This window comes from Olea europaea, chromosome 23 (assembly GCF_002742605.1).
Source record: "Olea europaea var. sylvestris chromosome 23, O_europaea_v1, whole genome shotgun sequence".
Lineage (NCBI taxonomy): Eukaryota > Viridiplantae > Streptophyta > Magnoliopsida > Lamiales > Oleaceae > Olea > Olea europaea.
Window position 1 is genome coordinate 10,711,860 of NC_036259.1, and position 25,171 is coordinate 10,737,030.

The 25,171-nt window shown below is 35.2% G+C and overlaps 2 protein-coding genes and 1 pseudogene across 3 annotated transcripts; all 3 read right to left on the bottom strand.

Moving 5' to 3' along the window:
- Positions 1-291: 291 nt before the first annotated feature.
- LOC111372012 lies at positions 292-8,600 on the bottom strand. Its single transcript, XM_022994150.1, has 7 exons — positions 8,517-8,600; positions 8,062-8,121; positions 7,710-7,796; positions 7,281-7,350; positions 2,891-4,104; positions 2,383-2,711; positions 292-541 (listed from the first exon to the last, which is right to left on the bottom strand). Exons 1-7 carry the CDS (start codon positions 8,598-8,600, stop codon positions 292-294), a joined length of 2,094 nt encoding a protein of 697 aa, XP_022849918.1.
- A 1,404-nt stretch (positions 8,601-10,004) lies between these two features.
- LOC111372366 lies at positions 10,005-15,973 on the bottom strand. 2 transcript variants are annotated; one of them, XM_022994676.1, is made up of 3 exons: positions 15,688-15,973; positions 14,863-15,055; positions 10,005-10,495 (listed from the first exon to the last, which is right to left on the bottom strand). In XM_022994676.1, the coding sequence occupies exons 1-3, from the start codon at positions 15,745-15,747 to the stop codon at positions 10,380-10,382; spliced, it is 369 nt and encodes a 122-aa protein (XP_022850444.1). In that variant the 5' UTR covers positions 15,748-15,973; the 3' UTR covers positions 10,005-10,379. The 2 variants fall into 2 exon arrangements, with proteins under 2 accessions (XP_022850444.1, XP_022850443.1); XM_022994675.1 differs by having other exon boundaries at positions 10,005-10,510; positions 15,688-15,966.
- Positions 15,974-17,952: 1,979 nt separating this feature from the next.
- LOC111372367 overlaps positions 17,953-25,171 on the bottom strand; it is a 16,928-nt pseudogene continuing 9,709 nt past the window's right edge.

The window sequence follows — 25,171 nt, forward strand, 5'->3', positions numbered from 1 at the left end:
TTTCAAACGCCTATATACATAGCTCTTTTTTTTGTCAGGTAGGTCAGCTTCTTGAGCTAAGATGAAATCCACTGCTTTCTTCATTTCTGAGTCATTACCATCAGTAGATACATCCCTTGTTGAGTAATTAATTTCCATGTATTGCACCAACGGATCATAAAATAATTCCCTTTTTTCTCCATTTCCTGCAATTACTTCAACTGATTGGATCATTTTGCAAATGTCAACTTTTCCTTTTTCTTGGGCTTTCTTTTCTTGATGGATGTTGAAAGTTACTTGCTCTTCATTAACTCATAGTTTCAACTTTCCTTCTTGCACATCAATCAATGCTTTTCCAGTAGCCAGGAAATGTCGGCCAAGAATCAATGGTATTTTCTCATCCTCTTCCATGTCCAATACCACAAAGTCTACCGGAAAGATGAACTTATCAACCTTCACCAACACATCTTCAATAATGCCTTTGGGATATGTGATCGATCTGTCCGCCAGTTGCAAGGTAAGGGTTGTGGGATTCACTTTTCCAGACCCAGTTTTTTGAACACTGATAAAGGCATCAAGTTTATACTAGCTCCAAGGTCATATAGTGCCCTATCAAATGTGATACCACCAATATTGCACGGGATGTTGAAGCGGCCCGGATCTTTCAATTTGTGAGGGAGCTTCTTCTGAAGTATGGTGATAAGTGTGTTTTTACACACTTATTTAACTCACAAACATGACTTAAACATGAACAAAGTAGTTGAATTGTGGCTTAATCTTTTTAAATTTATGCAATGTAGGTGTTTCCACGGAAAAGATGGAATTTAGAAGAAAAGAGCCGAAAAGGGACCAAAACGAAACAAAGCTATAGTTCGGGGACCAAGTTGCAAATAATCCATAGATGAGACGGGAAATGGAATGAAGATTCAAGAGTGTTAGAGGTCAATCGGATGAGGAAAGGAGTCAAGAGGTGAAATATGGTCGAAGTATTATCAAGCATCAACTTTCAGGCAAAAAAGTTATGCTCGTGATTTTGAGTCTCTACTTGAGATCCATTTTTGGCATAGTAAACATCAGAATTTGAGGAAGCCTATTTCTATCAAAAATGTACTTCTTTAAGTTTTCTTCCCAATTCACTTTGAATCACTTCAATCGGAGATTGGGAGAGAAAGTAATGACCAAAATACTGAAAGCTGTCCGACGGAAAAATTTCTATAACCATGCAGCGGTCGCACATGATATAACAGAGATCTTTTTGGGCTGAAAAATTTAACCATGCGGCCGCATGGCCTTAATTTCGAAAAAAAATCTGAACTTTCATTTTTAATTGAAACTCTTTCGAGGCTCCGAGAGGACATGATATAAAAGCCAAAATTCATCAAAAATAAGGCAGAATGTCCAGGGAGAAGAAGAATACAACTTTTGGAGGCAAGGAACATGAACTTGAAGCCGATTTCACAAGGATTCAAGTAGGTTTTCAAGGTTTTGTTCAAGATTTCAAATTTCAAGAACTTTCATACGAGTGTTATTCTTTCTATTTATTAATTTCGTTTTTTTTCTGTAATTATGAATCTTCTAGGTTAGGTTTTCAATTACTAGGTAATTGATGAACCGTTGTTTGTTATTTTAATTCTATATTTCATGAATTTAATATAAAGACTCGTTTGGATAATTTGATTGATTTACATGCATTAGTTTTCTTCCGCAATTAGTGGCCAATGATTGTGGGAGTGTTGATGACTTATTTCTTACATTCGAGAGAAGTGGAATAGGTTCGATAAGGTGTAAATTAGCATAAGGTTCGATAGAGGATAGAGATATACCCCTATACTTTATACAATTCTTAAATTGTTCACAAAACTACATGCATTCTTGTATGTTTCCATCATCCATAGAGATATAGGCTGGTGGTGTGCAAGAATAGGTCTAATATATATCGAGAGAGTATATTAGATAGAATTAGGAACATTGAATTGGCAAATTTTCATCGAATCATTAATTTTATGAAATTAGGGTTTTTATAACTTCAATTGGGGATTCGTGATCCTAGTGACTTTAGTTTGATTAATTTCCATAAATTAGCTTTTGAAATTGCATAATTTCATTTACTTGAGTGTTTGAGTCATTTAATTAGAGAAATTTCAAAATTAGGGTTTCTAATTGAGAAATTAGGATTTTTTAGTTGAAATTAGGGTTTCTTAATTGAAATTAGGGCTTTTGCATTTAGACCATATTTTCACTCAATTAGATTCGGTTAAGGCTAGATTATATAGAATTGAACTACTCAATCTCTGAGGGATAATATTCGGACTTTTTAAAATCCACTTTATTACTTATTACGAACTGTACACTTGCGATAGTTTTAAATCGAAAGAATTATTTCGTGAACATATGGCACTACACTCCTCTGTCAGTTTAACAGTCTCAAATTCCTCCAACTTTCTCTTCTTTGACATCACTTCCTCTAAGAACTTGGCATAGTTAGGCATTTGGGCCAAAGTTTCTACAAAGGGAATGTTGATGTGGATTTTCTTAAAGACCTCCAGAAACTTTGCGAATTTTTCATCAAACTCCTTCTTCAAATACCTCTGCAGGAATGGTAGTGGGGGCTTCAAGATAGGTGGGTTGTCCAGAAATGAAATTGAGTAAGGCTTATAAATCTTCTTTGTTGCCTCTGCCTCAGTTTTCTGCCCTCCAATCTGCTTTTCCCTTGCAAGAATGGGATCTTTTCCCTTGCAAGAATGGGATCCGATATAGGTACCCCAATCTCTCTAAGGTTGCGTTCTTCAACTAGTTTACCACTTCTTAGGGTGATAGCATTGCAGTGTTCCCGTGGGTTAACCTCTGTGTCACTGGAAAATTGTCCTTTTTGTTGAGACTGTATTGCAGTTGCTATCTAACCAATCTGTACCTCCAAATTCTTCACTGTAGCCCCCAAGTTGCTCGTATATGTCTCAATGCTGTCAAGTCTTGCCTCATCTTTGTTGAACCTCGATCTGGTCTCCAAAATGAAGGTTCCTAAAATATCTTCCAGTGATGGTATTCGCTCAAACGCTTGATTATTGAACCCTTGATAGTAGTTGTTTCCTGAGTAGTTTCCCTTTTGATTGAAATTTCGATCGTTCACATACTGAAGTTGTTCTTTCTCCCTTTCAACTTTTTGGTATGCAGTGGATGTAGCCATAATAGATTCTGATTTCTTTTGTGATCCATCTAAAGTCAATGCAGCTATTTGATTAGTGAGAGATGACATTTGAGCTACAAGGGCGATTATAGGATCTACTTCATAAAGGCCAGCAACTTTCTTTGCACTTGGACGCTCACTCAGCCATTGATAGCTATTAGTAGCTATCTCATCCAATAGTGCATAGGCCTTATTTGGAGTTTTGGATAATAGTCCACCCCCTGCTGCAGAATCTACCACTATCCGTGTCTGACCATTCAAACCGTTGTAGAAGGTTTGTATCTGCAACCAATCCGGGTAACCATGCTGAGGACATCTTGTAAATAGATTTTTATATCTCTCCCTTGCCTCATAGAATGGTTCAAAGTCTAATTGTCGAAAATGTCCAATTTCACTCCGTAATTGCGCTGCCTTCGAAGGTGGAAAGAATTTTGTAAGAAACTTCTGCGCTAACCCCTCCCAAGTTGTGATGGATCCATACGGCAATGATTGGAACCATGCCTTGGCTTTGTCTCTTAGGGAAAAGGAAAATAGGCGGAGTCGGATTGCATCTTCGGTAACGCCATTCATTTTCACTGTATCATAGATCTCCAGAAAGGACCCCAAATGAGCATTTAGGTATTCTGTTGGAGCTCCCCCAAACTGATTCTGTTGCACCATGTGTATAAGTCCTGGCTTCAGTTCGAAATTGTTTGTAGCAATTGCTGGGTGTGCGATGCCAGAATAGTTGTCATTGACAGCCGGCCTTATGTAGTCCTGAATAGCCCTTTGTTGGTTATCCTCATTGGCTGCTCTAGCATCCTGTTCTGCCATTGCTTTCCGTTCCTTTTTTTGTATGCCTCTGAGAATGCAAAATGTGCGTTCTGGTTCAGGATCAACAGGTAGTAGATCTAGATTTCTCGCCCTTCGCATAAACAGCTGAAAATTACCATAAGGAAGCCCTTAAAGATAGACACGAAAAGAATAAAATAAAAATAAAAATTACAATAGAAATAAAAATCTAAAGTAAAATCACAGCTAATTGGTAATAATATCAATTGAATTCAAATAAATCAATCCCCGACAACGGCGCCAAAAACTTGCCACGTAATTTATGCAACATGATTTTTAAACCGCAAGTGTACGGTGTCAAGTTTTGTAATATAGTAAAGAAGTTAGGATGTCGAACCCACAATGATTGATATTCGAATCAATTGAGTACTATAATTATTTTAGCTTTCCCTTTATTTAGATGATCAAATTTTGAGTCAATGTTTTTATGCTAAATTAAAATTAAATAGGATGAACGATGCAAGTAAACAAGGGCAAATTATGAAATTTCTTATCAAATTATGAACGCTTGTGGAATGATTTCATTGTACATTCGACAATATTTTTCAACCGTATAACTATTTCTATCAATCTCTCCAAAATTCATAGGCAAGAACGCTAAAGTAATTCTATTTCCCTCTCTCGAGCGCCAAATAAAATCTATTTTTATATATTAATTTCAATATCTCTATTCTGAATTAAAAATATAAAAATTATCAAGCACGTGGTTCTTAATTAAAACAAGTCTCAAAGATTCGCACTTTCTCTTGAAACCTACGAAATCTAGGTTATGTTGTCTTAGATCACGCCTAAATTTGCCTCTCTCGAGCGCCAAAATTTAGAACATCAAATCAATCAATTAGTGGCCAGTTAATTGAAAGCATTGCGCACAAACAACATAAATAAATAAAAAGGAAAGATCAATTGAAATAATTATAACGGAATCCAAACATGTCTCAAATAGGCTACATCATCCCTAGAATAATTGTTTAGTTCATAATTGAGAAAATTGACATGAATAAATTAATAAGAAAGAACATAGAGAAGAAAAGGAATAGAAAAACTCGTTTTTGCCACTCAATTTCTTCTTCCATTGTTGCCAAATTCTTTCAATTAACTTCCTCTTCTTTAATTGTATTGACCAGCCGTGGGTTTGTCTCCAGATTTTTGCAATTATCCGGCTAAACTCCTCTTTCCAGTCACGTGTTCTTGCCAGTTGCTTCAAGTTTTCCTTGCTCATTCCCCCCCCTCTTAATTAGGTCTTTTAGGTAGTATTTATAGTCTCCTCAAGTGTTGGACGATTTTGGGTTGGAATGGGCCGAGAAAGAAATCCAAAAATATCAAAATATGTTTCCCCACAGAGTCAAATTCAGCTTCATGGGCGCTGCGGCGCCCGGTTCGGGTGAAAAATTCTTTCTACGCGTCTTTCAGTATTTTTAGTATAACTTTCTCGTCCGATGTCCAATTGAGGTGATTCAAAGCTCGTTAGAAAGCTAACTTAAAGGGGTATAAATTTTCTTCAGATATTATTCTCCGCTTCGATCGTTTGCTATGTCAAAAATGAGTCTCGATGTGAGGCTAAAATTCCTGAGCACAACTTTTCGATTGAAAATTGATTTGTGATCATATTTTGACTAAATTTGATCCATTTGACATCTTTTTTCCATCCAATTGACTCCTAACATGCTCGGATCTTCATTGCGAGGTTCAACACAACTTTTTAATATTTGCGCTTTAGTCCCCGAACTTTGGATCTCTTACAATTTAGCAATTTTCTCCAATTTCGCCAACTTTTTTGCTTATTTCTTTCAATTTCATCAACCTACATCGCAACATCAAAACACACAATAAAAAGCTCTAAAACACTCTCAAGAGTAACAAAATAACAAATTAGGTGGCATAAATATTATGAGTGTAGAGCACTCATCATGGGGCATGAGTTGATTATATGGATTTAACTCTTGATGTTGTTGACTGATACTTGTGTGAATTCCTAAATTCTTAGTAAGAAATTGTTGTCAATTTTATTTCTGCAAGTGTACGGATCGCAACGAGTAATAAGTGGACCTAAGAGTCCGGATTGTCGATCCCACGAAAACTAACTCTAGTACTTAATTCAATTTTTTTGTCAACCACTATTTGATGAGATAAAAACTTGTAGGACTTGAGTTTCAATCTAAATACTAGAAAATAAGTGGATACACACACGATTGGTTTAAAAATAAAAAAATGATGGATGTTAGGGAAGAATAATTTCACCTATTGATCACCTTTACATCTTAAATTAAGATTCAATCTAATATAGTGTTCAATTGAATTCTCCTATTGTATTCAATTTATCCTTCTCAAGTTTTCATTGAGTCTATTTAACTAATTAAATTACATATCTCTATGCAAATTTAACTTTGTTAAATGAGTTCTTTGTCCTAAGAATTTAATTACGACTGTAATAATTAATATAAGTATCTCTACTCTTTATACCAATTTATCAAATTTTACTATTTGACCTAAATCCTAAACTCATATCTCTATTCGTAATGGATCCACGAAATCATCAAATTAGTGATTAGATAATTTAAATTAAGATTTAAGTTAAGATTCAATTTAATGTAGTGTTTGGTCAAATTCTCCTATTGTATTCAATTTACCCCTCTCAAGTTCTCATTTGAGCCTATTTATCTAACTAAATTTCATATCTTTATGCAAATTTAACTTAGTTAAATGAGTTCCTTGTCCTAGGAATTTAATTATGACCGTAATAATTAATATAAGTATCTCTACTCTTTATACCAATTTATCAGATTTTACTATATGATCTAAATCCTAAACTCATATCTCTATTCATAATGGATTCACGAAATCATCAAATTAGTGATAAGATAATTTAATATATTCAATCCATAGTAAAATCAACACATGAGACAATAAAAATCAAGAATCTTAATAAAAAAATATAAAAGATCCTAATTGGTTTACATTATCGCTCTACCAATGGATTTAGCTATTCATAACGAAAGAAGAAAAATAATAAATTGTCTTATAATACATCACCGGAATTTTAGTAAAGATGTTGCAGAAAAATTGGAATTCTTGTCCCAAGATCTCCTTCCTCTTCCAAACAATGCGTCAAACCTTCAATTACTTGATTTTTTTGTCTTTGGATTCCACTTTTGATTCTCAAATAATGTTTCTTATCTCTCAATGTGTGAATCCCCCTTTAAAAGTCTGAAAATTTTGTATTTATAGGTACCTTGCATGTGTGTAAAAAGTAGGGTCTTTACGAATTTTAAAATGGGCCAAAACGCACCCAGGCGACGTCTCAACGCCATGTAGGGGTGACGCAGGGCGCGGCTCTGTTTTGGTGGCGCCTCGGGGACCTGATGGTAGTGCCGTAGCGCCACATTTCGGGTGAAAATTCTGGCTGTGCTTCTTTTAGTATTTTTATCATAATTTTCTCTCCCGATGTCCGATTGAGGCGATTCAAGATGCATTGGAAAGCTAACTCAAAGGACCACAGCTCTTCTTTAGATATCATTTTCAAATTCGATCATTTCCTATATCAAAACCGGGTCTCAATATGATGCTGAAAACGGTGCATAACTTTTTTTTCGGTTTGAACTTATATGTGATCATATTTTGATTATATTTAATCTCTTTGATGTCTTTCTTTATCCAATTGAATCTAAGCACTCTTAAATCTTCATCGTGAGGCCCGACACAACTTTAGAGTATTTACATTTTGATCCCCGAACTTTGGATCTTGCTTTTTTTCCTGGTTTTCCTCTTGTTTCTCCCAATTTCTTGTACCATTATTGAATTTTACCTATTCCACACCAAATGCTACAATTTAGACCATAATTAATTCGAAAAGCAATTAAATATCATCGTTTTAAAGTCTTAAATAAGTATATAAAATACACTTATTAGAAACAAAACTCTTAAAAAGAGTTTGGGTGTCTTAAAAAGATTAGTGCTTGTTTTTATAAAAATTTGATAGTTTGGAGTGGGCGTTGGTTGAAAGAGTCTAGGACGAACAATGACCATTTTTAAAATTCAAATCTTATATATCTTTTAATTCTTTTTGTGACCTTTATGACTCTAGTGATTGAACCCGCTAAGGTCTTTAAAACCTGGAGCCTTATAGTCATCTGAATTAAAAGTCATTGGCCTAAAACTCGTTACAAAGATCATTTAAAAAACTTAATGAACGAAAGTTTTGCACATAAGATGTCAAAGAATGAAATATCAGATTCTCATATCAAAAGAAAAAGTGATACATCTTCTAACTCTTTTTGTAACCTTTTGATTCGAGTTATTAAATTTGCAAGACTATCTAAAAATTTGATGCCCTATAGTTATCTGATTGGGGAGTCATTGGCCTAAAACTTGCTACAAGAGTCATTTCGAAAACTTAATGGGGAAAAGTCTTGCATAGGATGTTTAAAAAAAAAAAGATATAGATTATCAAGGTGAAATGTGCCCTGTAAGGACTTTGAAACTTGAACTCTAGAGAATGACAGTATGTTTTTTGAAAAATACTTACCATCTCCATTCTAAGTTTACAAGTATCTAATTTTGACCATTTTGTATGGAAAAATGCATCGTAATGATTTTTAGGAACCCCCATATTCTATAAATACCTCGAGATTGGAGAGAAAAACATAATGAGCGATTTTGCACTAGATGTGTTATAAAAACTGACCATAAGGGGATTGAGATTATGAGTAAATCAACATCACTTGATTCATTGTATTCTAGTATGGGTGTGAGTTCAATATTTGCTAATCACACATACACTAAGTTGAGCATCGGACAAGTAGAAATTTATTTTTGACATTGCTTGGATCTTTTCAAAGTGTTGTTTAAATTCGAACTTGAGGCATATGGTAAGCAGTTCAATGTTGACATTGTTATTTGTGATTTGCTTATAGTGATACGGTTTATTCTAAAGTTTTGCTTTGTTTTGTTTGAAGACAAACAAATGTTTTAGTTTGGGGAGTTTGATAAATGCAATTTTGTGCACTTATTCGAGCTATATTACTAAGCTTTTGTTTCGTTTTAATATTGAAATTTACTTAAATTGGAATAATCTTATCTTGCTTACACGATTTTTAGACCTTTTGGGACTTTTTAAGGGATTATAAAATACCACCTCTCAAAACATAATTAGGGCGAAGAGTTAATTGCAAAAGGAAGCAAATAATACATCAAGATTCAAGAACATCACAGTTGAATTCAAGAATTTTCGAGTGATGAACGACATTTATGTCTTTTGTTTTTTTTTTCATTACAACCCGTTAGGCTAATCTTCTTTGTGTTAGAAGAACGATGAACATTGTAATATGAGTTTTTAATATTTAATTTTACATCTTTGACATTGAAAAGATATTGTTGGATTTTGAATAATTTAAATGATTATTTTTTCTCTACAATTATTGTGTATGGTAGTTATATGAATTTGGTAACTTATTTTATGAATTTGAAGGAAGGAAAATAGGTTCAACACAGTGTAAATTGTCTTAGGGTCTAATAGAAGATAAAAATATACGACTATACTCCATATGTATATTGAAGCGTTCATAGAAAGTCATGATTCTTGTATATTTGCATCCATCGTAGAATTATATGTGGATCATGTATAAAAGTAGGTTTAACATCACTTGAAAGAAATTGCTAAATAAAATAAGAAAATTAATTCTTCAAAATTCAATCATATTGTCAAAATATAGAATTAAGGTTAAAAACGATTATTGCATGAAAGTTCGGGATCCTATTATGTTTGTCATACATTAAAACACATCTACTTACATTAAACACAATTTGCATTTAGCTTGGTTAATTTACTCATAACTGCATAAGTAGAATATTTTAATTATAATTTCATCACAAACAAACATGTCAAATTATTATTGTTTCGGTTAAGGTCACGATATTTGAAATCAAACTAAATTAATCTCCGTGAAACGATACTTGGACTCAAATCTACTTTATTACTTTTTAACGAACTGTTAAGTTGCTCGTCCAATCCTACTTACCAAACTGAGCCTTAAACTTATAGCCAATTTAAGGTACATGCTTTACTGATATTATGAATAACATAAATGCACATAATCACTTGCGCATTTGTTCGTTCCAGGTTTTTCTCCCAAAACAAATTCCAAGCGAAAGAAGCAAATTACATCATCTCGTAAGGGTTCTGACAAAAATGGATGGTTCTCCAAAGAAGAACCAAATATCGTTGGCAAAACCCCAGACAAATGTAAACAAGTTTTTGTTCCTTTTTTTTTTTTTTTTTTTTTTTTTTTTTTTACCCCAAAAGTAATAAGAGAAGAGTATATACATACAAGCCCTTAACATGATTTTTCCTTACCCCAAAGGGAAAGGTACTTCCCTTTTAGTATCTGTATCAAGGTTCCAGCTTCAATGAAACAACCCGGGACTGCCTGTTACGTTTTTCAGATTTGACGAATACTATTGAAAGACAAGATGGGGCCCACCATGGCCGACGAACCTTCTGCTCCCCTTTCAAGCAAGCCACTATAACAAGTTAAGAAACAATAAAGATTTTCAATTTCATATCAGAAAGAAAATATAAAAAGGCTGCCCATAATCATTGGATTGCAGCAGAGGTCCCCAAAACTATGCAAGTTGTATTCTCCAATCTATGTTGTTGACAAGAGTCATTGTAACGACGCAGTCTCTCTGCCCAAGCCGTTAATTTACGTATTGTCCACTTAGGAGATCCTAAATCCATTTTATCCTTCACGAATTTTTATCACTTCCCCAAAATTCTAACCACTGATCTTCCATTAAAGACGACTTAAATTCAATTCTCGTACCAAATGGACATAAGTTAACGTCTTAGACACAAAGGTTGAGTTGTTACAAAAAATGCGCATTTTTTTTAACGATCCAAGGCTTGTGCCCGTTCATTCTCTTACATACTATCCGTTCTAGGAGAACCTAAACCCATTTTACCCTACACGACTTTTTGTCGCGTTCACCAAAATTGAACTCAAGGGTTTGAATCTTGGAGAACGCGACAAAAAGTAGTGAAGGGTAAAATGGGCTTAGGTTCTCCCGAGCGAATAGTAAGTCACGAGGCCTAGGTAGTTAAAGTCATTCACAACCTTTCAAGTTTATAGCAAATCAATTTTCCATTGACTGTGATGTGATTCGGGATGCGTTGCAAACAACCGAAGAATTGATGATTATTGGAGGGTGGCCAAGACCAAGAATTAAGCTTCAATCGAGGGGAATTTGAGCCAAATTAATCAATCAATTTCATAACCAAGCCATGGAATTCAAAAGGTTGAAGTTTACAATCCGAAGTCCAAGATTGTTAATTGGGTTGAAGGCCAATTTAAATTGCAGCGACCTGGTCAAGCAGCTGGGAAAACGAAGGCAAACAAGGTGGTGGAACTTGGTTGCAAGCAATGGAATAAAGTCAATAAACTCTAGGCTGAAATACTTGTTCGAACATTGGAGGCCAAAGCAAGCTGGAACAGCTAGTTCGAGACAGAAAGTTGACTAACAAAACAACAAGTTTCAAGCTGGATGAGGAAGACAACATGAAGAGGTTCGGCTTGGAACAAACCGGGACGAAGCAGCAAACTTGGAGCTATTTTGCAAAGATATGCGACTGCACCGTTGTGAGGGACCATGCGGCCGCAGAAAACATGGCAGGGAATCAGCCAATGGATTTCAAGAGACTCATGCGACCGCAAGAATGTATACAATGCGATCGCATGGCATAGACCTGGGAGAGAAATTTCCTTATTCCACAAATCTTTTAGTTTAGTTAGGACTTTCCATTTTTGGCAAGTTTATATTCTTAAGATTTCGTCAACCACGTTTTTGCCAAGTTCTAGTATTCATTTCCTTTTAAAATAGGTTTTTCTTATTTTATTCCTTTTTAATTATTTTTTAGATTTTTTAGTATAAATAGGATTTATTTCATTGTATTCAAGAACTTTGAATTATGAATTAATGAGAATTTTCTCTTTGCGAAGCATTGCTTCAATTCTTTTGTTCTAGATAGGACAAATTATCGAACTTATCAAGATTTAAAACATCTTATGGCGTTCAAACAAATCTGGAGGAGATCTCAAAATCGTGTGATTAGGAGGTCGATAATTTAATATATTATCCGTTGCCTGGTTCACTTTCGAGAGTCAATTCCTAAACCTTGATTCTTTGGTTTCTTGGGATCCGGCAGCAATCTCCTGGGGGTTTAGTAGTGTTCGGTGCTACACGCATCAGACTGTTTTCCATCCAGTTAGACCGTGGAAAAGGCAACTTTTTTAAAAGGCAAAAAAAGCAAACACTCAATTTAAATAAAAATAAATAAGAAAAACAAAAGAAGGAAAGAAAGTAAACCCATCATCTTTATCCTTGCCAACCCATTTCACACCATTTCCCAATCCCCTCCCTACCACCATCACCCTATTCCCCCAACCCCTCCCGATCCCAACCCCCACTGCCCCCACATCATTCCTTTCCATGTTTAATGGATTAGGAGCAACCTAAAAAATTTTCAAACCTGTAAAAATGGTAAAAATTTTAAAGGCATGTTTGTGCTTATGCTTCGTTTTAAGCACCAATATAGTGGCCTAAAAGGAAACTCTAATTAAGGAGAATAAGACATTGTACATTTCGAATGCTGAAGGCTTCAAGCCCTGCCCGCCAGTTTGAAGTCAGTTTTGGAAGGGGGAACAGAGTGGCGAGGCGAGGCGTGGCACATTGGGCTGGAGAGTGTTGGCAGAAATGAGACGGTGACAGTTTTACTTATTTTTCTTTTCCTTCTATTTTTTCTTTATGTTTTAATTGACATTAAATGTTTGCCTATTTTACCCCTCATAAAGATACACGTCATTTTTAAAGTGCTTGGGTTCACTGGGAACGAACTTGGTAAAAATTACAAACTTGAAAGAATGACAATGACTCTTGCCAAAGAACTTAGATCAGGATCAACTCATTACAATTTACATAGGCTGGGGACTTCCAGTGCAATTTTCCATAAATCAATTGTAGCAGATGAAATCGATGCTGACATAAAGAAATCTGAACTTTGTTCTACTGTTAGACCCAATAAATGAATGGAAATGATGAAAACAGACATATATGTTTACAACGCTGTTATTACTGATTATAATACTAATAATCATAATAAATTCATAATAGACATGGACAATGTCGGTAGTCAACTCAACCTGGAGGGTATTCTAAATTTAATACATGTGAGATTATACAAGCAGACAGTATTTTCTCAGGAAAGAAGAGGAAAAGAGACATTAACTCCTAAAAGATTAAGGTGTTAGGCAGCATGGATGGAAGGAATAGGTCCACAATGTCAGTAATATCTTCCTTCAAATTAAGCTATAGATTTACAGTGAGTTCCAAAACCCTTGAGCTTAAGAATTATTATAAATAGGAAAATAGAAATTGGTCAAGAACAGTATGCTGGAACCGCATTTCATCAAGTCAATGGAGTCTTTTTAAGATCGAAAAATAATATTGGTCTATTACTTAAGAAGTCCTTAAACTAATTTTTACCTTGATTGTTTGATGAGTTATTTGTGTTCTTCAGAAATAGAGGAAAATCCAATAAACATTCATGGGATATTAAACGGTTAATACTATGTGTAAAAGTTGACCGCAAAATTTTTGCATAATTCATTCTTAATTATAGGGGCATGCTTTCAAAACTGCTGCAATTAATTTAGTGAATAATTTATATCAATTATTAAACAATTTTTTATATGAGAATGAAAATTGATTTGTGTATTTAAATTATGACTATATTTTGTTTGTTAGTTTGGACTTTTTTTTTTTTTTTTTTTTTTGATGACTGAAATTTGAACTTGCTGAATGTTTATTTTATTATTATATTTAGGTATATATTACTAACTAATATGGTGCAAATATGAAAATTTAAGAAATGAAACTAGAACTAAACCAGAACCGAATGGTTCTACTTGGTTTGGTTCCATATCTTAAAAGAAGAAGAAAAAAAATATTTGGTCCCATTATCACAAAAACCATTGATTCATGATTAAATTTGGTTCAGTTCGATTCTATTGGAACCAGATGGTCCAGAATCAAATGAAATCATGTCCACCCCTAGTCAGTAATATCTTTTCTCAAATTAAGAGGTAGATTTACGGTGAGTTCCTAAACCCTTGAGCTTAAGAATTATTATAAATAGGTATCAGATTCCTGCTTCTGATTTTATGATGAAAATAAACAAGCCCTACATCCAGGTTTGTCACCCTCCTTTTTTTGTTAATAAAGTTAAAAATGTGTGTGTGTACAAATATATACTCCGAAAATGGTTCATTTTCCCCGTAAAATTCCCACATCACAGTTCAATTATTGACAAAAAAACCGAAAAACAAAAATGTCTTTCTTCGGGGGGCGGGGGGCGGGGGGGCAAAGAAAGGAAAATGTGAAATAAAACTAAGAATCAATAATTGCATATCCATCTTTTGAGCTATGTCTTCCAGAGTTGGAAAAGGCTAATCTATGTCCACCAGCACCACTGTCTACTCCCTCGAAACCCCAACTGCCGAATATCAAATCTCATTAAGTGCTTGTTTGGAGGTGCTTTGAAGTACATATAAGCTGGGGTTCCTAAGGAATATATATATATAATAAGTGGGAATTATTTTGGTGGCGCTGGGGTCGGCAATCTACCAATGGTGGTGGCAGCTGTGCAAGTGGTGGAACTAGAAGAAGATAGCAAAAGGTCTACTCGTCGTATTTTCTTTGATTGTAAGAAGGAATTTAAATAAAAGAGTCCAGGTTAAACTGTAGAATCATTCATGTTAAACGACATTAAAACAAGTGACCGTACAAAATCATAACGTCAATACGAGAGAGAGAGAGACCTTTTATTCGCCTAAGCTCCTTGCACAAGGTTATGAAATCCCCCCATTTCATGTGGCACTTCCTTATGAACCGCAGTATCTGCTCAGTTGTAAACATGGATATGCCTTCTAAATACTCCCCATTGATCCCATTTTCTTTGAAAATTTGGCAATAGCCACCAAGATTGATCTCTTCCAGCCACAAGCCAACATCCTAGGGAACCAAGAAAAATCAAAAGATTGGTAACTTAGCAAATTCCATTTTCAACTGAAGTTTCCTATTTCTTCTCATTAGGTTTCTTTCAATAATACAAGGCCCATAAAAGAGTGATGTGTTAAGTGTGTTAACAGTTCAGCTTTTTCATCCCTTTGTCTTATTTACTAGAAAAAAATAATAATAATAAAAATCAAATGCTGGTATATTTCCTAGAAGAGACTTCAGACAGTACTACACCGAGGGGAACAACTATGGAAGTCTCCGTAATTTTTAGCATCAAAGTCGATTATGTACACCTAAAGAAAATCGAAATCATTTTTTTTTTTTTTTAGTCTTTACAGTTATCAGTTTCAAAGGGGTTTGAGATGGGCAAGGAATCGGTTAGAGTTTGGAGCATGATAATATACAATACCAGACAATTTCCACATCCAATTGAAGTAGAAGTCAATAATAAACAATTTAACTTCTCTGTGATAAAGTAGAGTACCTCATGTATTTTCACGATTAATTATTTCTTTCTACCCCCAATTTTTCAGTACAGACCAAATAGCACCGATTCATGAAGTAAAAGTCAATTAATTGAATTATAACAAGAAAATAGTAGAAATTTAAGCTCGAAAAATAATTACCACAGCAGTCCAAATGAAGAAATCAAGAGGCTCCGGTGGCTTCTCTTTATCTTTAGTCATCACGGGAAAACCCCTTTTCTCAACAAATGAAGTTAAATTATACAATCAACTTCCTTTCAGATCATAATCATTTCCTAAAACTCCGCATCAACAAATTTCTTTAATCACCGTGCGACTACTAAAGAACTGTAATTTTCTACATTTGATTTGTGCTTCAGAGAAAGATGGGGATGGAATGCCAGAATGGGAATGGAGGTACTGGCCTACTAAACTGAACCAAAGCGACAATAGCTTTTGAATTTTCTTCTTGTCAAAATCAAATGGAAATGGGACCATTTTACTTTGTGCTGAATTATTAGCCAGTACACATGGGCCCACTTTTACGTGACATGTTTCCACCAATATTGTACAAAATTTGAGCCCGTTCGGAAGTGATTTCGAGAATTAATTTTTTAATCGTTAGGAAAAAAGTGATATTCACCTTTAAGAGAAAAAGTCGAATATGATGATTGAAATAATGAAATAATCATCAAAAAATCAATTTTTTGGGACAAAAAATCGCTCCCGAACAAACTGTGAGTGAGTCATCAAATTTATTTATTTTTGTTTTTTTTTTTTTTTGGATACCTTCACTAAAATTTGTAACGGTACACCTGATTTGTAAAACTAACTAGTTGTCACCTGATTAGTAAAACTAAGCCCGCCCCCATTATTTGAATTTATAATGAGGGGAATAATATTTTTTAAAAGATTGTGTGATTGAAAAGTTTTCAATTTGAGTGTAATATTACTTTATTGAAGATTGTGTGGTTGAAAGTAGGAGAGAAAAAAATTAAATTAAATTAAATTGAAAAGTTTTAAAAGGAGCTAACTAGAATCTAATTTTATTTTTTAAGTAGATCGACTATCGTTAATACTTAATAAAACATTTAGTACGTAAACTCAATACTTTTTTCTATTTTTTAACCACACTTTCTTCAAAAATACTAATCAAAACATTAATAATGACCATCAAACAGGGGCTAAACGTGCATAACTTCATGTTTTTGACTAATTTAAAAGATATTTTTCACTCATTAAAAATGTTTTATATACTTGTTTTTCGTTTGACTAGTATATGAATTAATAGCACTTAATCCACTTAATGTATGTTACATCACATTGTGTTCATGTTTGATTTTTAGTAAATTTTGATAAATGTTGAAGAAAAATATGATTAAAAAATTGACAAAAATTGTGAATCTCAAAAAATATGTTGTTAAAAATGAATTTGAGAAGAAGTTAGTTTTAAAAAAATGTGACCAAGAGTGAAACTACAATAAATAGCTTAAAAACGAAAAACTATACCGTGGTTGAATACTCGTTTTTAAAAACTCATTTTCAACCGCACGTTCCCTCAGTAAAATAATTTCAAATGTAAATCCAAAGTCCTTTCCTACTTTTCAAACACAAATTCTTCAAAAAAAAAAAAAAAAAAAAAAAAAAAAATCATGTCTCCAAATTGTCACTTACACCACAAAAAATAAATAAATAAAAATTGAAGATTAAAATTCAATATATTATACATATAAACCTAAAAATTGCAATAAAACAATTTTTAAGAATTAATTATTGTTAGCATGTGCTATGATCTTTCATAAATATTTTGACTCTTTTTGAAAGATAAAATAAAATTCAAATTTATATTCTAATGGTCTGTATAATTTTTTTTCTTTTTTTAAGTATTACAGGTAAATCATGTAAAGAATAGTCGTCACAATTATATAAAAGATATCAACAAACGTCAAGCTAATTGGTACTGTTCATTTAAATGTGTACAATTTTTTTACCCTAATTGGTACTGTTGTGTAAATCTCCCTTTGCTAAACCTTGGGAGTCTTGGAGAAAGAGACTAACTGAAGACTAACTATGAGCATATTTTAGGAGAACTAAAATTACCTTGAATTAAAAGGTTGAATCCCAACCTTAAGGGTCCCCCACCGTCCCATCTTTGGAGCATTGTGAGAGAGGTTAATCGCGGGATGTGTCCCAACAGGCCAGAGAACATACTGGTGCTCACAAAGAATCTCAATCCATGTTTCAGGAATCGAACCATCATACTACGACTGTCAACAAGGTTGAGTATACCTCACCCTTGTTCTTTGCACCACTTGAATTAATTATCTAGTTTCAATATTTTCGTTGCTGTTAGAGCATGTACGATCATATGCAATATTCAAATGGACAGTTCAATAAACAAGTAGTTTTCATTTTTTTTTAATTTCGTAAGAGTAAATCATTAATTCATAAACGTGACAGAACCAAACCACACCTTGGATATGATCCAACAATAAACAAGTTAGCATTTGTTTACCAAAACCAGAATTTACTTTAGTACATGATAAGACACTGGAAAACGACGATCGCGAAGCTCGGGACCAAGTTGCAACGCTAACTGGCTCAGAATATAACCACAAATCAGTTGAACCAAAACTTGAATTGTACTGACCCACGTGCATAAGTTTGCTTTCAAGGAGACTGGAGACCCAAGTAACATATTTATTGGAAAAGACCAGCTAACTCCAATCATAAGATACAATATGTGTATTTCCTGGATTTTCTTTTAGATTGGTCACCCTCACAAACCAATTATTTTCTACCGTATGCTCGGGGTTTACTGACTAAAGGAGATCACAGCTCATTGTTACCTTTTGTTATCCATGGTGAAAATTTCTCAGAAATCGCTACTTGAATTTAGAGCTTCTGCAGGTCCATTGCTTGTTTTGCTGATGACCCCTTTGCCAAAATACCCTGCAATCACAGAAAATCCATTCTTCGAAGTTCTTACTTGCTGGAAGAATTGATCTCGGTTTTTAGAATTCTGCTCCAAGTTCTTCTTCATTTCTAGAACAGCCCTGTACTCAGGAGCGCACTCGGGGCATTCTTTATCATTATCACCAAGACATCGCTGATGGAACGAATGCATGCACATAAAGTGGACAGCAGCAAGGTCAAGGGTGAAAGTGCAAGCTGTACACTTACTAAGCTGGAAGATTCTTGCATTTGTTCTAAGATCCTGGATTTCATTTCTCATTGTTGAAGTTTCCTCCTGCAAAATGAAGAGTAATGCATGTTTTCTTTTCTCATTGTTGATGGTAATCAAATACAAAATTCCAGGCCCAGCCGGGGAAAAAAAAGGAAAAAAAGATGAACAGAAACAAAGAGAGAAATGAGATATTACAGCGTCTGCTGAATGAGTACTTTTGTGTTATTTGATCATTGCTGTTTACAAGGCCAAGAAAATGAAAAGATTAATGTATTAGCTTTGCCAAATAGATCATGAGCTACAAGGCCAAACAACTGGGTAGAACGATGAAAACTTCAATTAGTGATGAATGTCTATAAATTTTCAAGTTGAATGTCAATTAATTTTCTGTTGATCTATTAATTTTCAAGCATAAGCTCAACTTCAGGTAGTCTAATTGATAGTCTATATCTTTGTAAAGATTTAGTGGTTGTTTGGTAAGGATTTTATAATTGATTTTTTGACCGTTAGAAATAAAGTGGGTCATATCTGTGAAAAAAGAATTCAAAAATGACAGCTAGAACAGTGAAATAACAGTCAAAAAATTAATTTTAATTAGCTTAAAATTTGTACCAAACAAACTCCTAAATGATTTTTTTCTTAGCAAATACATGATTGCAGATTCACTCAAGTATCATCCATCTTAGACATCTATCAATTCAGTGAATGTGAACAAAATAGTTTGCCTAGCCATTTGATGTCACCATGCATGAATATTTGTAGCTTAAAACCATAAAAAATTCAAGGTAGTGGCCTTATTTGAACTGAAGTGGCAGAAATTTTTAAAATAAATAAGGATGCCAACCCTCCCCCGCAGATACTGACCTAATTACCCAAGATATGATTCCAAATGAAAAAAACTCATTTCAAGTATATAGTATAGTCAACTATTCTAAAGAATACTGTTGGCATAAGCTAAAACAGGGAATCAGGTCAAATAAGTCAATGCACATTATAAATAAGCTCTAGCCTCTTTTATCTGTCTGGGGTTTTTAAATCTTGAACCAAATTCTACCTCGCTGCAAGTTCTCTGATAATTTATTATGGTCTCAAATTTGTAAAATACAAGACAAATTCTTGTCTAGCGTTACCATTAAATGAAAAGAATGACCAACATAGATGTCTATAACCTCAGACGGTATTAATCAGCTGATACATATGAATGTGTGCCCATAAAACATTTTTAAGGCCATTTATCAAAGAAACAACCCCCATTTGCCTCTTCTTCTCAACACAAGATTTGAACCTTGAATGAAGATAATTCAATTGATATAATAACAATGTATTTTAAGTGTAGAACCCAAACCTGATACGTTTCAATAGATCTTTGGTCTTCCCCCAATCAGCTTTGACTCCTGTTCCAGCTTTCGAGCTATATAATCTTTAATGACAGAAAGCATAAGGCATGGATTTCTGGACAAGGTTTGAAGAACAATAATAGGAGGCAAAATATCATGCCTTTCAATATATGTCAAAACTTCTTTCACTTCTTTGGAGCAGTCTTCTCCATGTTCACCAAAATAGTTCAACAGATCAGACCAAAGAGAAGGATCACCACCCTTTCCCGAATCCCCTAGTCTCTTGCAGCATGCAATTAAACCCTCATGATCATGGGCCTGCATATAACAGGCAATCACTTCTTTATATAATTTCAACTTCTCATAAAGATATAGAAGCCCGTCTTTGAAAGCATTCATTTCACACAGAATTATCACGAGATCAACATCATACAGTGGCTGCTCTTGTTCAGTAGGCCATGCACTTTTAAGCAAGAGTAAACCTTTCCGCCGTCTCTCCTGGCGATCTTTCTCCTCATTTACATCATTCCTATCCAAAATTATTCTTCCATTAGATTTTGCTCCAGACATCGTGGCTGTACTTGATAGTTGATCCGTTCTCAGACCACCATTTTCATTGATGCTATTTTGTGAAAGATATGGGAAGTTCAAATCATAAGACAAGTATAACTCTAAAAGTGTGTTATGGATTTCTAATTGAGCAGGCGAGTCCTTCACTTTCTTGGTGTATCTTTCAAGAAATTCCATAAGTGAACGTGGATGATGCACAAAAATATTGAGAAAATCAACAGGAGATGGCAACATGGTTAAAAAGGAACTGTTTGATGCCCCCTTCTTGACCAGTTCACCTTCTTCGGTGCAAAGACACATCAGAATTTCAATTGTTTCACTTGGCTTGTGCTCTATAAGAAGTTTTACATATTCCTTTACAGTTACCCCAGCTTGACTAGGTTCAAGGCTATTTATATATTGCAATGCTTCATCATGCATAGCTCCTCCAGCAAAATCTTCAAGTACCATTCATGTTTCCCGGCCTTTTTGGCAACGTACATCGCTTGCTCGTGATAATTAGCAGCTCGGCACGCCCTTATCGCAGTTTCTACATAAAATTTATGTTCCCCCACTTGTTCCTCACTTTTAATGAAAACATTCAGCTTCTCAACATCTTTCAATTTGGTATAACAATTTAACAGAAGGGTGGTATGGCCTTTGGATGCAAGCCCCTTTTCATGTAACTTCTCCAAGTAATTTGTAAGGTTGTAGATTCTTTGTGCATCCAAAAACTTCTGTATGACAAACGAAGGTTCAAGATAACCGGTTGTGTGGATGTACTGAGACATAGCTTCATCATAGTTTTGTTTGCTATATAAATGATCACCATATTTCCTTAGCACTTCAGCGGTTGCAGCAGCATCAGCTTGCTGGTTCTGAACAAGATTAATGGCCACAGAGTACAGGTTCTTCTTAAAAAGCATATCTAACTTGCTTTCTATATCCTTCTCTACGATAAAAAGAGCAGATTTGTCTTCCATTATAAGTATTATGTTACCCCATTCACAAAGCATATGAGAAACTTCTTTAACTGCTAGACTGTGGGCAATTAAATGGTTCTTCAGATCATAAATGTTGAAAGTATTCTTGCCAGTTCTTTGATCTGCTATTACACATAAAAGGTAACCACGAAACCAGACAACGAATTTTTTCTCCCCTTCAAATGCCCAACAAGGACCTCGACCATCAACTTCATAGAAATATACAGCTTCAGACCGACCAATGATAAGTTCCTGATACCAAGACAACAAGAAAGCTATCTAATTGTGCTTGAAAACACAACTTGTAAAGGAAAATACTTAAAGAAAAATTATCTAGGGATTCATACCGAGCGATCTGTCATTGCTACACTAGAATCAGAAGATCCAATCTGATCAAGTGTTTGCCCTCGAGGTGGTTGGGTCTCAAGTCAAACAAGCTTACTGAAATCGGAGTGACTGCGAACAATTGAAAGGCTTGGCCATCCACTCGGAATCCAAGACCATTAATAGGAGAGTGGTCTTATTTGAATGGGCATAATCCACCTGAAGCTTGAAGCGCTTAATGAGCTTACGAGCCATATCACCTTGGATACAATAAATACAACCATTGTCCAATCCAATGGCAATAAATATTATAGGTGGAGCTTCTTCTAGAACTAGAAAAGATGTTATCTAACAAAGAGGAATTGATGTCAATTCAAACTAACCGCCATTATTTAGTCAATTTCAAGAAACTGACTACATAACTACATGTTAGATGAAAAAAGGTACACGTAAAAGGTAAATATTTACCTTTGCTTCAGGAAATTGGTTGGTAAACACCCGCAAAATTTGAACACATTCTGGACTTGATGTACTTGAGCCCTCATCTTGCATTTTAGCAAGGTCAAAAACCTTTAAGCACGTGCCTGATTGTTGCAGAGATATTTGCTCATCCTCTCCTACTGTAACTAAGAAGTTGCGTTGCTGATTCACCAGTTCAGTAACAACATTTTCAATCAGCGAAATTCTCATAAATCATTTTTTGTATAGTTTTTAACAATTTTTCAAAACGTGGTTCAACATTACGGATAAGCAATAACATTGTAACTTATAATTCATAATAAACAGACCCATATATACCGAATTCATAATTGGTGCGCCTCAGAACTCCATATCTTAGTAATTCCCAAATTAAGCAAAAGCCACCTACTTTCACTCCATAATAAATAAACAATCAACTGATCAAATCAAATTTTCTAAAAGGCGAAAAAGAGATGGAGCAAGTAAACCTTGAGCTGCTGGAGGTAAAGTACGGAGGAGGAGTGTGCGGGGAAGGAATAGAGGAGCTGGAGGCCTCGATCGAGCAACGAAACCGTGCCGTCATAGCAACCCAACACGATCTTTCCTCTGCCGCTGGAGCAGCACTCAATTTTGCCATCTATTTCCTCTGGAATCCTGCTTTTCTTCTCCTCGAAGAAATCAAATTTCCTCCATTGATACATTATAAGATATATCTCAAAATGTACCCACCAATAATTAATCACGAAAGCACACAACAATTTTAATGCGGATCATGGATCCATCTGCAATTGTATAGATATTGGAATATAATTATATGGAGTTAAAAGGGTTTCAATAATCACCCAATTTATATTGTTGACACATAAAAAGTCAGCCCAAATCGAACAATCCAGAGAATAAAGTTCAATTGGAGGATCCCCAAATCAGATAACCAAAGAACGAAATCCAATTGAACGAATCAAGGTGAATGTCCAAATAAGGGGCCCAATAGTGCGGTAACGCCATCGTCCAAGTTTGTAAGTCGCTCAGAGTCTGAACGAATAGAGTGGCATACGGTCGTCCAAAGTCTCGCCCAAATCTTCAAGTCGCCCAAGGTATCAACAAGCATAACGCATTATGATGCAGTTATTGAGGCAGTTGCTAAAGTAACTTTATCACGTTCCACGACTCAAGGGATTCAATCGAAAGCGGTTGAACGATGCAAGATAATGACAGCAGTTAAAAGGACAGTTGCATGACAAAATAGCCACTACAAAGAAAGTGGGTAGTTATAGGGCGATCAAGCAGTTTTTTAGAGCAGTTAATCACAAAGGGATCGCCTATGAAGTATAAAAGGGAGAAAGAACTTAGAAGTAAGGAATCGAATCCAAAACTCTCGAACAGAGAATATGTAATTTTCATTCCTTTAGCTTTTAGACTTAAACATTTCCTTTTCTGTAACTCGTGTGCTTGCGCCCCTTGGAGGCACGTTGTTTTCCGTTTCCAATTGTAAAGTTCATCGCCAATAAAAAGAACACCCCTTTTTGGGACTTTGTCTCAAGAGGTTTCGTCCCTTACACAATCGTCTGATCCTCTTTAATTGTTAGCGAATTAACCCGCGCGAAACAATTTGGCACGCCCAGTGGGACAGTGGTGTTAGGTGTTGAAAGTGCAAAAGGAGAAACAGCATGCCTCAGAGATCCGACAAGGAAGGAGCAAGTCAGGGAGGAATCCAGTCTGTAATCGAGCGATATGAGGAGCAACATGCCTCTCCACGAACAGATGGAAAAAATCAGAGCAGTAACAGTCGTTACGAACCAATGACGGAGCTGAGTCCTCGAACCATGCGTGCATTGCTTGGAGAACTCACACAAGACGTCGTTGAACAGGTAAATCTTCGAAGTATTCATAATATGGAAAGATTTACACAAAGTGGTAATGCACACTATGACAATATGGACAAACAACTAAAGACGTTGAATGAAACAATGAACAAGTTAGTGGGCCAAATATGTCAACCGGCTATACCTCTTGCAAGTCACTTTCAAACTAGGACGATCGTAGGACATAATCCTTCGGTCCCAAATCCAAGTCAAGGGGGTAGAACCACTTTCTAGCCCCTCTACTTCAAACCAAGGAGGTGCTACAATACCAAATCAAAGTAGTAGTAGTGGTATGCCTAACTTGGGGGGTAATACAAACGTGAGAGATAATGTCCTAAACAATGGACAGAATATTCCACGTGATAACGAGGGGGTAGATGTCCAGGCTAATGGTAATGGCCCTAATCATGGTAATTTTGTTGCCAATCAAGGACCAAACATCAGACCTCATGCAAATCAACCGGTTAATCAGCCTGTAGGAATTTCATATGATCCCAATGTCATATTGAGAAATCAGATTATGGAAATCGTGCAGGATCAGATGGCCTTTGGGGTGCGTCCTATCATTAGACCGACTTACACGAAGCCATATATTGATTGGGTTGACCAAGCATATCCATGGCCTAGAGGGTACAAAGTGCCAGAATTCTCACTGTTTACTGGTTTGGGAGAGGTGTCTACCCTGGAACACATAGGGCGATTCACGTTGCAAAGTGATGATGTAACCGATTACCACAAAATGAGACTTTTCCCTAGTTCGTTAACAGGAGCAGCTTTCTCCTGGTTCATTAACTTGTCAGCGAACTCTGTTCAAACATGGCAACAACTGGAACAGTTGTTTCATGCTCAGTTTTACAAAACTGAATCTGAAGTCACTTTGGCTGATTTGGCGAATCTACGTCAAATGCCAAATGAATGGGCAGAAAGTTTTCTCCAAAGGTTCAA

Coding starts and splice junctions, on each gene's coding strand:
- LOC111372012 (XM_022994150.1), bottom strand. CDS start 8,600: ATGGGGGTTCCTAAAAATCATTACGATGCATTTTTCCATACAAAATGG. Junction 8,122..8,516: donor GTAAACTTAGAATGGAGATG/GTAAGTATTTTT, acceptor CTTTTAATTCAG/ATGACTATAAGGCTCCAGGT. Junction 7,797..8,061: donor CAATCACTAGAGTCATAAAG/GTCACAAAAAGA, acceptor GGTGTGGAATAG/GTAAAATTCAATAATGGTAC.
- LOC111372366 (XM_022994675.1), bottom strand. CDS start 15,747: ATGACTAAAGATAAAGAGAAGCCACCGGAGCCTCTTGATTTCTTCATT. Junction 15,056..15,687: donor TCTTCATTTGGACTGCTGTG/GTAATTATTTTT, acceptor TTGGTTCCCTAG/GATGTTGGCTTGTGGCTGGA. Junction 10,511..14,862: donor GGAGCTTAGGCGAATAAAAG/GTCTCTCTCTCT, acceptor AACTTGTTATAG/TGGCTTGCTTGAAAGGGGAG.